Here is a 16,550-nt window from a genome sequence, read left to right as displayed (position 1 = left end):
TGTGTGTGTGTCTGTTCTCTTTAAGAATTCATTGCACATTTGAAGAATGTAAAGTCTAAAATCCCCCAAGCCAGCATGTAACACCAAAGAGAAAATACAAGCACAGAGTATGAATCTGCAAAGTTTAAGAATTACTAGTTTGATACATTAAGTGGTCACTCATGAGAACAGTGCTAACATTAATAGGCATTATGGGTAAGTGTTAAGAGTGTTAACTTAGGTCTCACTACTTATAAAATGCTTACTAGTTTGGGTAAGTTATACGGTATATCTGAACCCAAATTCCTCATTTAAAAAATGGAGAAATAGACATTTCTCTAAAGACATACAAATTACAAATGAACACAAAAAGTGCTCAACATCATTAGCCATTAGAGAAAATCAAGTCAAAATCACAATGAGAAACCACTACATATCCACTAGAATAAGTATTATTAAAAAAGAAAATGAATAAATAACAAGTGTTGGCAAGAATTAAGAAAAATTTGAATGTGCATTTTTTTCTGGGAATGTAAAATTGTGTAGCTACTTTGGAAAAAATAATCTGGCAGTTCCTCAAAAGGTTAAATATAGAGTGACCAAGTGACTTAACAATTCTACTCCTAGGTGTATACCCAAGGGGAATTATAACATATTAGGGGCCCAGTGCACTAATTTGTGCACCTTGAAAGGAACTGAAGGCTGCAAGGCTGCGGTGGGCAAAGGGGTGGGTCTTGGCCTATTCTCCACGCCCCACCCAGCCCCTCCTGCTGCAGACCCTGGTACCCTGTCTGCCAGCAGCCCTGCTTCCACAGCCACCGCTCCCATGTGCTGATAGTGCCAGCTTCGCTTACTACCACTGACAGCGTGGTACGATTGGTGCCAACGCCAGCAGCTGGTGCGAGCGGGGCCAATTGCCAGCAGTGGGTGGGAGAGGTGGCTGCCAGCCCCGATCACCCCTCAGAATCAGGGGGAGGTGGAGAAGCCCTGAGGGGCAATTGGGGCCAGCAGCCATTGCTCACACCCACTAACGGTGCTGAGAGATCAGGGCCGGTGCTGGGTGCCAGCTGCGGGTGCGAGCAGCGGCTATGACACTGGCAGTGGGTGAGAGCAGGGCTGGAGCTGGCAGCAGGTGCAAGCGCTGGCATGCAAGAGCAAAAAATTTTCAGTAACCACCAGAGGCTTGTCCCAATGACAGCAACTGGCGTCCCACCTTGGTCTAGTGCCCCTGCTCACCTGCTCCACCATCCTGCCATGGCCAAATCCTAACCTGTTCTGTGCTCTGCTGTCTGCTGCCAATGCCCGCCATGTTCCACACACACCCTCTGGTGGTCAGTGCACATCATAGCAAGCGGTTGTTCAGTTGTTCCACTGTTGGGTCTATTTGCATATTAGCCTTTTATTATATAGGATGTTGATACAAAAGTTTGTACATGGATGTTTATAGCAGTCTTATTTATAATAACCAAAGAGTAGAAACAACCAAAATGTCCTGCAATTGATGAATGGATAAATAAATTTGGTATATCCATACAATGGAATATTACTTGTCAATAAAAGGAGCTGAAGTATTGATATAATCTACATGTTTGAACCTTGAGAAAAATATGCTAAGTGTAAGAAGCCAATAACAAAGACACTATGTGGTATGATTTTATTTATATTAAACATCCAGAACAGTCACATCTATAGACAAAGAAACTGATTAGTGATGGCTTGAATAAGAAGGTAGGTGTGGAGGTGGGGGACAAAGTAGTGACTGCTAGTAAGTATGGAGTTTCTCATTGGCAGGGTGAAATTCAATGAAATTAATTGTGGTGATAATTGCACAACACTATGAATATACTTGATATCACTGAAATGTATGATTTAAGTGGGTCAGTTGTATGGCCTATGAATATCTAAATAATGGGACAACAGGTGTGTTTATCTCATAGAATTATTGGAAGAATTGCATGAAATTATCTATATAAATTACTTAATATAGTGTTACCAATTGATAGTTCTACTACTACTATTACTAATACTATTACTAATACAACTAAGTAACATGATACTAAGTATTATTATTATTATTATTATTATAACAATTAATTAGTGGTAGTAGAACTATTAATATATAATACTAAATATTATTAAAATAACTAGAGGCCCGGTGCATGAAAATTCATGCACTGCAAGGGTGGTCCCTCAGCCTGGCCTGCCCCCTCTGACAGTCCGGAAGCCCTCAGGGGTGGGAGATGACCCAGTAATCAGAGGAAAGCGACGCCCCATCACACACCTCTACTGCTGCCACTGCTGAGCATATACCCTCTTTCTTGGATGTGGGCACCACCATCTTTGAGGGCATGGCAGTCAATTAGCATAGTCCCTCCTTATTGGCTGTGGGTGCCACGATCTTTCAATGGTGTGATGGTCAATTAGCATAGTCCCTCTTAATTAGATAGGATAATATCTACTAGTAGTAAAGTTATTGTTAAATAATAACTTATTTCATATCCTATCTAATAAAGAGGTAATATGCAAATTGACCATCACTCAAACACACAAGATGGCCACCCCCATGTGGTCAAAGATGGCCACCCCCATGTGGACACAAGATGGCCACCACAAGATGGCCAGCAGGCAAGGGTAGTTGTGGGCGATCAGGCCAGCAGGGGAAGGCAGTTCAGGGCAACCAGGCTTGCAGGAGAGGACAGTTAGGGGCAATCAGGCCAGCAGGGGAGTGGTTAGGGGGTGATCAGGCTGGCAGGCAGAAGCAGTTAGGGGCAATCAGGCAGGAAGGCAGGCAGGCGAGTGGTTGGGAGCCAGCAGTCCTGGATTGTGAGAGGGACATCCCTCGAGGGGTCCCAGATTTGTGAGGTTGCAGGCTGGGCTGAGGGATACACCCCCCATGCACGAATTTTGTGCACCAGGCCTCTAGTATAGTTATAATATATAATGTAGTTTATTACTATTATAATTAGTTTAAATTGTCCTTATTAGACTTACAGGGTTTTTTAGGATATAGTTTTGAGCCTAGATAATGTTATCATACTCAGTGTACTATAATAAAAATACCACAAACCTTGGAGTCAGACAAATTTTTTTGAAATACTATCTCTTCCACTTACTAATTTGTAGCCTCAGGAAAGTTATTTTACCTATCTAAGGCTGAGTTTTCTCATCTGAAAAAATGGTCTCAAAATTACCAACTACTACTTTGGCTTCTTATGAGGAATAAATACTTTTGTTCCCATATGTGCAAAATCATGGTATTGGCATTAATGAAAAGGTGATGAAACCCCTTCAAGCTAATATTAGTATCTCAATAGAACATAAACTTCAATACCTCAAAACAATAAAATATGGATACATGTCTGTCCCAGCATGTTACTGATGAGATGTTCATAATCAACCTGGTACATTACAGAAAAATGTTTAGTAAACTGTTAACTTTTTCTTTTTACTTTTAAGTTTCTCAAAAGAAGTAAAACTAAGTTATAAAAAGTTGTATTAAGTAAGTAACCAGTTTTACTCTCAAGCATTAATACAACAGTGAACTCTTAAGGAGAAAACTTGGCTCAGATTTGTCCAAGTTGTAAATGTTGTACAATGTGGTAATAGAATGGTTTGTAGTGTGGGGCAGCCAATACTAAGCAAGTGCATTTTATCCTGAAAAAAAAAATTCTACAAGGAAGAGAGAATGCTGCCATGGACCAGCTCCAATTATGTGTAAGAAAGCTGAGTGAACTCATGATACCTTTCTTCTTCTTCTCCATTTTTTTTATTTATTCAAGATTAAATGAAGGTTTTCAAGGAGTTCCTTGAATCTAACAGGGTAAAAAAAAACCCACAAAAATAATTCAACAAAATCTATTGCTACTATCATTATACACACATGGATATATCAAGCCATGGCACCAGCTAATGAAATGCTCATATATTACTATTTGCATTGAGAGCAATTCTGGTTTAACATTTTTAGCTCAGTTGGTTTGTGAATTGCATTTGGTTGTTTGTTCTATGACAACATTAGAAAGAGTTGGCTAACTTTGCTAATCTAAATAGACTCAAGGATATTATAGTTTAAATTTTCAGTATTTACTATATTGAAATTAATAGTAGACAATTTATTATTTTAAAATATTATATCTCTGGAAATTTTTAATTATTGCCAAATAAATATAATACTTGGTTGAGTTGAGGTTACAGAGATATGCCACTAAATTAAGTGAATGCAAGAGTATAAAACTGTTAATTTATGAGGTGTTGAAAAAAAAAAAACTCACTTCTTTTTCCAATCTCTGTTTTGGCAGTTACTATATTAAAGTTTAATTCTTCTTATACATCTGTGTTCCTCACTAGACTGTGAATACCTTAAGGTGGATAATGTTCTTTATTCACCTCTATATCTCCATGTGAAACACAGTGCTTAGCATCCACTATGAATACAACAAATGTTTTTAGGTAAATGAAGTGTTAGAAAGATATATTTGTTTGAACAACTAATTACTTAATTTGGAATTCATCTAATTATTTTTATCTTCTAATCATTAGTATTGCATTAAATATTATATTTTGCTTTATTCTCTTGTAGAGTCTTTTATAGTGGTCTTGTAAGGTACCTAATATAATTTTCAGTAGAAACTGATATGCTGCTGAAATCAATTTCTGGCAAAAATTAACACTCGTTAAATATACAGAGAAAGTTTGAGGCAGTAGCACATAACACTGTTATGAAATATGAATTTGAATAGCCTATAAAAATAAATTCTGAATGATATTAGAAGTAAAACAAAGGGAATTTTTATACTGAATCAGATTAATCTAGAGATTAACTATCTGGCCTTTTGAAACATCTGAGGTATTGAATTAGCTTGAACTAATCCACTGCTCTAAAGTTTTTTTATTTGTTTGTTTGTTTGTTTGTTTGTTTTTGTTTTTTTTTATGTTTTAGGCCCCACAGGCCTTTTTTGGACTCCTTGAACCAAAAATAGAAAGTAAATGGTGTTTATATTTATTTTCTGTATAACATTTTGCTGGCCCCTGTAGGCCTGGTCCCCCCCAACTGCTCTCCCCTGCAGGCCCAGTTGCCCCCAACTTCCCTCCTCTGCCAGCCTGGTCACCCCTAACTGCCCTCCCCTGCTGGCCTGATTGCCCACAACTGCCCTCCCTTGCAGGCCTGGTCCCTCCCAACTGCCCTCCCCTGCTGGCCATCTTGTGTCCACATGGGGACAGCCATCTTTGACCAAATGGGGGCAGCCATCTTGTGTTTTGGAGTGATGGTCAATTTGCATATTAGTCTTTTATTAGATAGGAGGATAGAGGCCTGGTGCACAGGTGGGGGCCAGCTGTTATGCACTGAAGGGTGTCCCGGATCAGAGTGAAGGTTCCCTTGGGGCATGGGGCAGCCTGTGTGAGGGGCCAATGGTGGTTTGCAGGCCAGCCATGCCCCCCAGCAACCCAAGCAGTGACCCTGGTAACTGGGATTTATTTATCTTCTATAATTGAAACTTTGTAACCTTGAGCAGAGCCAAGCCTCCTGCTTGGTCTGTGGCCGCAGCCATTTTTGTTGGGATTTATTTATCTTCTATAGTTGAAAATTTGTAGCCTTGATGGGAGTCCAAAGCTGGCCAGGGTGTGCGGAAAGCTTGGCTTCCTCCATTGCCGGGGAAACCCAAGCCTCCTTCTCTATCCGTAGCTGCAGCCATCTTGGTAGGGTTAATTTGCATACTCGCTTCTGATTGGCTGGTGGGCGTGGCTTGTGGGTGTAGCAGAGGTGCGGTAAATTTGCATATTACTCTTTTATTAGATAGGATATTTTGGTATTAAAGTGCAATATAAATTAATAAGTTGTCATGCAGTGTTATTTTATCTTATAAAATATTGAAAATATTAAGAAGTGGCCTTCCTTATCTGTTGATTTGGGCTTCATTTGAGGTCTATTTTGTAATATATAAGTACTGCTACCCTAGCTTTTTTTCATTTCCATTTGCATGAAATATATTTTTCCATTTCTTCACTTTCAGTCTGTGTGAATTTCTTGTTCTGAGGTGGGTCTCCTGTAGACAGCAAATATTTGGGTCATATTATCTTATCCATTCAGCCACTTGATGTCTTTTGATTGGGGCATTTAATCCATTTACATTTAAGGTGATTATTGATAGGTACTGGATTGCAGCCATTTCTATTCTTTATGCCTGCATTTCTTCTTCCCTTTCTATTTCCTCTTTTATAACAGTCCCTTTAGCATTTCTTGCATTGCTGGCTTGGTAGTGACAAACCCCTTTAGTCCTTTTTGGTCTGTGAAGCTCCTGATTTTCCCTTCAATTTTGAATGATAGTCTTGCTGGATAGAGTATTCTTGGATTCAGTCTCTTGTTTTATATCACTTTGTATACTTCATTCCATCCCTTTCTGGCCTGATGTGTTTATGTTGAGAAATCATTTGATAATCTAATGGGAGGTCCCTTGTATGTAACTCTCCATCTCTCTCTTACAGCATTTAATATTCATTCTTTGTCATTAACATTTGACATTGTAATTACAATGTGTGTTGCTATGGTTTTTTTGTGTTCATCTTGTTTAGGACTCGCTGTGCCTGTTTGATTTTTTATTCCCCAAATCAGGGAAGTTTCCTGTCATTATTTCTTCAAATAGGTTTTCTAAACCTTGCTTCTCTTCTTGTCGTTCTGGCACCCATATTATATGCATGTTACTTGATTTCATATCCCAAAGCTCTCTTAGGTTCTCCTCATAATATCTAATTTTTTTTTCTCCAATTCCAGTTCAGATTGGGTGTATTTTTCTGCCCTGTCTTCTAATTCTCTAAAATGGTTCTCACCTTCTTCTAGTCTACTGTTGAAACCTTCCACTGTGTTTTTATTGTATCTATATCATTCTTTATTTCCTCTTGATTCTTATATTAGATAATTTTTTTAAAATATATTTTATTGATTTTTAACAGAGAGGAAGAGAGGAAGGGAGAGGGATAGAGAGTTAGAAACATCAATGAGAGAGAAACATCGATCAACTGCCTTTTGCACGCCCCCTACTGGGGATGTGCCTGCAACCAAGGTACATGCCCTTGACCGGACTCGAACCTGGGACCCTTGAGTCCGCAGGCCGACGCTCTATCCACTGAGCCAAACCGGTTTTTGCTATATTAGATAATTTAATCATCCAGCCAGTTTAGAAACTATACAACCCTTACTCCGATTTCTTTTCCTGACATATTGCATGCCTCTGTTTCATTTAGTACCTATTCTGGTGATGTCTCCTTTTCTTTCCTTTGAGGTTGTTTTTTTGTCTCCCAGTTTTTGCTCTCACCAAAGGATCTAGGTGCCAAGTCATGCAGGGCCTGTGGCTGCAGCAGTGGCCTTGGCCAGTGGATAGTGCTCTCTGAGACTCCCTGGAATGCCCAGGAAAATAGATGCATGGAGCCCAATAATGAAGTGGCAGGCTAGACGGGTGGGTCACAAAGTTCCAGACTTGCCAGCGGTCCCTGTCTCTGGGATGCGCAAGGCCATGGGTTGAAGCAGTGGTATTGGAAGGCAGGACACGCAAGCCATTATGCTCAATTAATATTTGAAAAAGTAAGAAAGAGCATACAATGGAATAAGATACCCTCTTCAATGAATACTGTTGGGAAACTTGGACAGATATATGAAAAAAAAATGAAACTAGATCACCAAATTATACTGCACACAAAAATAAACTCAAAATGGATAAAGGACTTAAACGTAAGATGGGAAACCATAAAAATCTTAGAAGAATTCATAGGCAGCAAAATATCAGTCATATGTCATAGCAATATCTTTACTGATACAGCTCCTAGGACAATGGAAACTAAGGAGAAAATAAATAAATGTGAGAACATCAAAATAAACAGCTTCTTCACAGTGAAAGAAACCATCAACAAAACAGGAAAGCTCAGTGCATCAGAGAACATATTTGCCAATGTTATCTCCGATAAGGATTTAATCTCCAAAATTTACAGGTAATTCACAACTTAACAAAAGGAAGAAAAAGAATCCAATCAAAAAATGGGCAAATGACCTAAACAGACACTTTTCAAAAGAGGACATACAGAAGGCCAAGAGACATATGAAAACATGCTCAAAGTCATGAATTATCCAAGTGTTGGAAATCAAAAAGACAATGGGGTACCATCTCACACCTGTCAGAATGGCTATTATCAACAAATCAACAAATGACAAATACTGGTGAGGATGTGGAGAAAAAGAAATCCTCATGCACTGCTTGTGGGAATGCAGACTGGTGCAGCCACTGTGGAGAACAGTATGGGCTTTCCTCAAAAAATCAAAAATGGAACTCTCATTTCACCCAGCAATCCCACTTCTAAGAATATATCCCAAGAAATCAGAAACACCAATCAGAAAGGATATATGCACCCCTATGTTCGTAGCAGCACAATTTACAATAGCTACGATTTGGAAACAGCCTAAGTGGCCATCAGCAGATGAGTGGATTAGAAAACTGTGGTACATCTACACAATGGAATACTATGTTGCTGTAAAAAAAAATAGAAGGAATTCTTATCATTTGCAACAGCATGGATGGACCTAGGGATATGTTAAACAAAATAATTCAGTATGCAAAAATAAATATCACATGATCTCATTCATTTGTGGAATATAATGAACAACATAAAGTGATGAATAAAAATAGATGCAGAGATAGCAAAGCATGGAACAGACTGTCAAACCTCAGAAGGAAGACAGGGGAGGTTGGGTGTGGGTGGTAAGAGATTAATCAAAGGACTTGTATGCATGCATATAAGCATAACCAATGGACACAGACAATAGGGCCTGAGGGCATGTGCTAGGGTGTGGGAGTGGCCAGGGAGAGTTCAGGGAGGGGGGAAGGAGACATATGTAATACTTTAATCAATATAGAATAAAAATATTGAAAATATATTTCCTGGAGAATCCAGTGTGCCAACAATTGAGAAACTATGGCCTTTCACTGAAGAGGAGAACCATATAATGTTTGAGAAGATAGAAAATTACATAGGGGAGAACCTTCAGCTGCTGGTCAACAGGCGCCACATCACCTACTTTTTCAGGTTGCACAAGAACTGGGTTTACAACGTGAATGAAAAGACTTTAAACTTAGCTGACAACATCTCTGGTGACAAGTTGGTGTCGCTGGGGACCTGCTTCGTAAAATTCACTAAAATGCACAAATTCTGGTTTCACATAACAGCTCTGGATTACCTTACACCCTATACCAAGAACAAAGTGTGGATGAAGCCTGGAGCAGAGCAGTCCTTCCTGTATTGTAATCATGTGTTAAAATCTGTACTGGGCCAAATCACTGAAAATACGTCTCAGTACCAGGGAGTGGTGGTGTACTCCATGGTAGACATCCCGTTGGGTTTTGGGGTGGTAGCAAAATCTACATAAGGCTGATGGAATGTAGACTATGTATGACTATGGTATTTTATTAATTGGGGAATATGTGCAACATAAAGAGACATTGACTTAAAAAAATCATCGCAAGTATTATGGCTGTGTGGAAGGGCTTAGCTTTGTTTCCTGTGTCTGTGTAGTCTCCTCCATCATGTTGAATATTGACAACACTGTGATCTTTGCAGGACTTCTTAGTCTAATATTCTCTCTATTATGAACAAATGCAGGCTGGATTATTAAGCAGAAGTGGGTCAAAATGGCATTTTGGATATTTGTGTTTGTTACTAAATAGAACATTGTGTTTTATATTTCAATCTGAGGGTTTCTTATTATAGTAAAAGGTTCTAAATCATTGGAATTGAGGACAAGAATAGTTTATTGTTATCTGTGATAACACTGTTTTCTAAACTTATGGTAAGAACACAACAGGTTTTATTTATTTATTAATAATATGAAAGACAGATATTGCTGCTGAGAATAGTAGGCCATGTCTGGGATTTTATAAATGAAATTTGTATAAGAGCAATTTATTCTGCTACTTTTCCTTATGGTAGGTGCTATGTGGTGTGGAAGAAAAGTTGGATTCCAAACCTAGTTCTAATACCTATGAGCTCTATGATGCTTTAGATGAATCATTAAACTTTAATGAGATTCATTTTCTTCTGCTCCAAAAAACAGGTTTAACCATCTACCTAAGAATGGCTTTTAGAATTAGAAATCATGACTGTAAACTACCTAGCACAGTGCCTGGCAAATGACAGGTGTTGAATAAATGGTGAGAATTATTTTTATGTTGCATATACTGAGTGTTTCTACTACTAAGAGTAGGTTCTAATGAGTATAATATTTTGTTTTTTTTCCCCAAGGTATTCTGTGAATCTTTCTTTTTACTGGAAGGTGTGATTTTAGGTTGAATGTTATTTTCATCCACTTAGTTTCCTAAAACATTTCTCTTATGACCCTTTACTTACCTTACTGGACTAGATAAAAAGCACTAATCAGAGATCCTGAAATAATTTACCTCCTCCTTCATTCTTCCCCATGTTTCCCAAAATCATTTTTAGAATTATTAAAATATTTTTAATGAAAATCATTTCACAGAGAAATATTTTTAAAACTACCTGTATTGTAAAACGATTTTCCTAAAGAATATACTGTTTATTTTAAATTCCAAAGATGGCATCTCTAAAATTAAAACTTTTTTTAAACAACAACAACAAAAAAAGAAAATAAGTTTCCTTCCAACTGCCCAAAAAGGAATTAGTCCTGATGGAGTAAATATTTATTTATTAAATTAAAAGCTAAATATACTTCCAGAAAGAGAAAATAAATAAATGAAAGATAACAGGACAAAATTAGATTTTTGTGTGTTCTGAACATTGCATTTGTTTTTATATTTTATACATTACCACAGGCAGTTGCAGCTGAATTTGCTTGCACTGTGAGAACAATAGTTTTCAGATTATTTTGTTAATAACTTATTTATCATCTCAAAATATACAGTTATTTGGTTAAGATTAATCTTCTTTCAGCATTACACTGTGAACACAATTTAGCAACAAAAAGTCATCACTATTTCAGCAAAAAGTATGTAAATTTCTAGAATCTTGTAGACACCTAATAGAATACACTATAGTATGGAGAGTAAAAATGTTTATTTTCCTCTAGAGACAACAAAATATCTGTACCAATGCCAACTTCATACACTAACAAGTATTTATTTCCGCTGAAAATTTTCATTTACTGTATTGATTTAGAAATATGCAGAACAGAGAACTGAATGTAACTCTCAAATAAACACATGAACAACTATTTCAGAACCTGTTTGCTTTATTTTAATGTATACTTTTATTATTGATAGTATTACAGATGTCAACCAATTCCCCCACCTTTTTACTCCTCTCCTCCAAATCCCTATCCACCACCCAGGTCTTTACCACCCTATTGCTCATGTCCACGGGCTATGCATATAGATATATAAGTTCTTTGGTTTATCTCTTCCCATCCCCCCACCCCCACATCAAGGTTTGTCAGTCTGTTCCATGCTTCCATACTTCAGGTCTTATTTTGTTGGTCAATTCATTTTGTTCATTAGATTCCAAAAATAAGTGGGATCATGTGGTATTTGTTTTTCTCAGTTTGTCTTATTTCACTTAGTATAATATTTTCCAGGTCCATCCATGCTGTCCCAAAGGGTAAGAGATTGTACACTTGAAACCTACATAATTTTATTAACTAATATCACCCCAATAAATTAAATTATTTTAAAGTTGAGTAAAAAATGAGTGAAATACTGTGGTTTATTCATCGTACCTGGCTATATAATTGGTAGGTATTACTATAGTCAGATATTTCCATAAATCATATACCCAAAGTAACTCTAATGCATTTCCAGCATATTTATTGAGTTCTCTTGTTCATAATGGAAGACATTCTTTGAATTGAAGAATAGATTGGAACTCAATTGATGAAAGCTTACAAAGGTTAGAGTTAAGGCCATGGTTTAAAAGAGATACTGGCAGGACTCTGAGTTTTAAGCTTAAAGTTCTTTAAATACAAGGATTAGTTGTAGGAGACACACAATAAAGGGCCCAATAACTTGCGTCCTTATTTGAGACCATAAAAAGACAGCAACACCCATCAAACAACCTTTTACTTTTCCCAACACCATATGATTCATAAATATTCAGGATTTCACCCTAAAACAAATTTTAAATAGACATATAGTCTACCATTGGCAGTAATATTATCAAGATATTTTAAAGGCTTATTTGAGGGGTTCTATTTTTTGAAAAGTGATTATTCCCCAAAGGTTAATGCTTTCTAATTGGAAAAAAAAATGCTTACAACCATTAAAAGTTTTCTGTACCAATCACTAATGTACAACACCCATGAATCTCATCAATCACAGAGTTACAAAGCTCTGTTCTACAGAACACTTAATACCCAGTGTAACCAATTAGTATTACTATTCCTTGATGCAATACAAACTCATTTCCTTAAACTGCTATTGCACTGAACTCCAGGGTTACAAATGAGTAGACATAAATTGATTTGCATGTAATAACAGTGGTAATAAACCTTTTTTGGTTCATGCAATTTTCCCCATCTGTTAACATAGAGCAAGTTTAGGAACTATTATTCCCAGAAGGGGACTTACCCAGCTGTACATCAATAACACTTGGCTGATTCTCCATAGGGAACAATGGCTTGGGAGGCTTGTCTGTGAGTAAAGCTAGAAGAGAAAATAAAAGAAGGTAAAATTTTTGAGATAAATTATAGAATAGAAAATATTATATCATTTATGATATTCAATGTTTGTAGACTTGATGGTGTGTAAACATTTATTAGACAGCATTCCTACTTGAGTTCTTACTCTATCCATACAATATCCATTTCCCAGCATATTAGAGCACCACTGATCACTGTAAATAGGTCATTTCATCAGCTACACTTTCCAACATGATCAAACAGATAGACTATTTTGAGTGGTTTTATAAGCTTGTGAATTTAAGGAAATGTAGATTTTAAAAGTATTATCAGGGGAGAACCAAGATGGCAGTGTAGATAAATGCTGGTACTTGCTGCCTCCCACAACCACATCAAAATTACAACTGAAATACAGAACAACCATCATCCAGAACCACCTGACAGCTGGCTAAATGGAAGTCCTACAACTAGAGAAATATATAAGAAAGCACATTAAGACTGGTAGGTTGGGGGGAGGTGTGGAATGGGCTGGACTACTTTTATAATTGGGAAGAATATTGTCTCTGCAGAGGCCCACTGTGAGGAAAAATGGGTCCCAGCCCCACACCAGACCCCCAGCCCAGGCTCCCAGAACTGGGAAGAAAAGTTGCTGTAAGTATGGGCTATAAAAACCAGTGGGGATTGGGGATCAGTGAAACAGAGGCTGCTAATGACCCACCTGTTCTTTTTAAAGGGCCTGTGCATGAACTTTCTTGGACTCACTTCCTCTGAGCTTCAGTGCTCAGTGTCTGGTGGCAGCTCTGGGGGACCCAGACATATACCAGGAAGAAATGAATTGTTTGGCATTACGGCAAGAACTCAGGGGGGGGGCGGTTTCTACCAGATGAAGGTGCTCACAGTGGTCACTGTTTCTATGCTGAGACCTCCCCTGTCCCAGGGATGACTGGAAACCATACCTTAATCCACATCAACCTGAAGCACACTGTTTGTTCTGCTCTGTTGATTTCCTGATACCATGCCCCATCCAATTTGCAGCCTCACCCAAGCTGTTTGCAGCAGCTTTTCCATATGAATGGCCTGTCCTGGCTCAGGCGTCAGACTTTGATAAAATCTCTCAAACAAGCAGAAGCTGGGTCAGGGTGCCCCAAACATATCAAAAAAAAAAAAAAAAGGCCCAAGACCCAGCAATGGCACCCACCTACCTTGCTTCACAAACTGGGCCTTGCCTGGGCCCTCCCAAACTTGTTACAAATAGAAGGAATCTGCATATCTCTCTATAACTCCTGCCTGGTGACCCCAGGCAGTTGCTGACTTTGCACCTCCCTGGATACCTAAGAGCCAGTGCACCCAGTGATCAGCATCAGATCATACCAGATTACAACTCTACACATCCATAAATGACATACTCCAGGGGCAGACTCAGTGAGCACCAAAGCCCCACTGAAGCAAGTCCTGCACCATAGGGTGTCTTCTACATAGCATCTCTCCCACTGTAGTCTCAGCTGGTCTTCACAGCAAATTTGCCTGGAAGTCAATTCCTTCCAGTGACGCCAACAGCAATCGAGGCTCAACTACAACAAGACTGTGCTCACAGCCCACAAAGAGGCACTCCTAGAGTGCCCCACTCAGTTGCCTGGGGAGGCTAAGCCACCGGGCCCTATGGAACACCTACTACACAAGGCTACTCGACCAAGTCAAGGAAAAATAGCAGGTCTACCCAATACAAAGAAACAAACACAGGGAAGCAGCCAGAATATGGAGACAAAGAAACATGTCACAAATGAAAGAAATGGAAAAAAGCAAACTACTGAATATAGAGTTCAAAACCACAGTTATAAGGTTACTCAAGAATCTTCTTGAGACCTCCAAGGGACTTAGATTTTCAAAGAATTTAGTGGAGAATGCCAAAAAATAAAAATAAAAATAAAGGAAAAGGACAGTCAGAAATTAAGCATACACTGACTGAAGTAAAGAATACTATACAGGGATTCAATAATAGAGTAGAGGATTCCTATAATAAAATTAACAATTTGAAATATGAGGAAACAAAACAACACCTAATCAGAAGAGCACAATGAAAATAGAATCCAAAAATATGAAGATAGTGTAAGGAGCCTTTGGGACAACTTCAAGCGTACCAACATTTGCATTATGGGGGTACCAGAAAAAGAGAGAGGGCAAGATATTGAAAACCCATTTGAAGAAATAATGACAGAAATCTTCCCCTACCTGCTGAAAGAAATATATTTACAAGTCCAGGAAGCACAGACAGTATCAAACAAGAGGAACCCAAAGAGGACCACACCAAGACACATCATAATTAAAATGCCAGTGGATAAAGACAAAAAGAGAATCTTAAAAACAGCAAGAAAAATCACTTAGTTATCTACAAAGGAGGGCACATAAAACTGTCAGCTGACTTCTCAACAGAAACTTTGCAACTCAGAAAAAAGAGGCAAGAAATATTCAAAGCGATGAATAGCAAGGACCTATAACCAGGATTACTCTACCAAGCAAAGCTATGATTTATAATTGAAGGTCAGATAAAGAGCTTCACAGAAAAGAAAAAGCTAAAGGAGTTCATCACCACCAAACCAGTATTACATGAATAGTTGAAGGGTATTCTTTATGAAGAGAAAAAGAAAAAGATAAGAAATATGAACAATAAAAATGAATAAACACATATCTATCAATAATTGAATCTAAAATCAAAATAAACAAATAAGAAATCTAATGAACAAAATAAACTGGTAAATAAAATAGAATCAGAGACATGGAAATTCAACAGACTGAAAATTCTCAGAGGAAGGGAGAGTGGGGGAGTAGAAAGAGATTAAACAAAGATTTTATATGCATGTATGAATTACCTATGGACACAGACAATAGGTGTCAAAGGCATGGGGTGAGGCAGAAACTAGGTGAAGAGGGGCAATGAGGGGAAAAGAGAGGGAGATCTTTAATATACTCCATAATAAAGATTAAAATAAATAAATAAAAACATAAATAAATAAAAGTATTATCAGATAAACATTTAATCTTCATATCTTTGTGGTGCTAAACATTCTTAATGAAATATAACCTAATGATCTGGTGCATGGAACCTTCTATGCCTCTGAATCATCCAACCATCCCCATTTCAACCACCAAAAGCAATATAAAAATAATTAGCACCTTCATTAGAATAATTGATCAAAAACACTAATTGAACATATTTGTCCACCAAATCCTGTACTAAGTGCTAAGGGAGAAGGAAGTAGATATGCAATCTAGGACTATGTACACAGAATTAGCACATCAAAATAATGAGATAATGAAATAGAGAATACAATCTAATAAAAATTGTAGCATTTGAGCTATAAGACTACTGTGTTAAAGGAATGGGGGAAAGAGAGATCAATAATGGGAAAACTTTTATGAAGGAAACTAGTGGCCTGGTGCATGAAATTTGTGCACATTAAAAGGGGATTAATTTAGAGGAAACATTTTAATATTGTTATTTGTCCTTTCTCTATAATAGAAGTGTCAGAGATAAAAGAAAATTATTAAAATGTATATGAAAATCTTCCTCCTGTCAGAGTCTGGGGCGCACCACAGGACCCAGAGTCAAGTTCCCACCCACCCACATATGCCTCAAAATCGCGCAAGACCCAGACCCAGCCACCCCCAATTGGGCTAGATCCAGACCCGGCTGATCCCACCCTTGTCAAGCCCTGCCAGGCAGGGGGGCAGCCTCAGGTCCCCACCATGTGGGAGATGTGGCCTGAGATCCCCTGTCAAGCCCTGTTGGTTGGGGGGTGTGGCCTCAGGTCCTCCGACCTGGCAACAGGGCAGGGGGCATGGCCTGAGGTTCTCTGGCCTGGCTCCAGGGTGGGGGGCACAGCCTGAGGTCCCCTGTCAAGCCCCACGGGGGCAGGAGCGAGGGAGCACAGCCTCAGGTCCCTGCAGA

At 38.4% G+C, this 16,550-nt stretch overlaps 1 protein-coding gene across 1 annotated transcript in view; it reads right to left on the bottom strand.

The window, feature by feature from the left end:
• The window catches only part of IL1RAPL2 (interleukin 1 receptor accessory protein like 2), a gene marked incomplete at its 3' end in the record, with an annotated part of 799,403 nt that overhangs the window by 405,881 nt on the left and 376,972 nt on the right, over window positions 1–16,550 (bottom strand). The window contains exon 4 of the mRNA XM_080652525.1: window positions 12,555–12,629. Coding sequence (XP_080508651.1) covers window positions 12,555–12,629 — 75 coding nt within the window. The remainder of the gene's footprint in view (window positions 1–12,554; window positions 12,630–16,550) is intronic.

Source organism: Plecotus auritus (genome assembly GCF_963455305.1).
Source record: "Plecotus auritus genome assembly, chromosome: X".
Lineage (NCBI taxonomy): Eukaryota > Metazoa > Chordata > Mammalia > Chiroptera > Vespertilionidae > Plecotus > Plecotus auritus.
The sequence above is the reverse complement of the archived record's forward strand: the minus strand, read 5'-3'. Positions and strand labels throughout refer to the sequence as shown.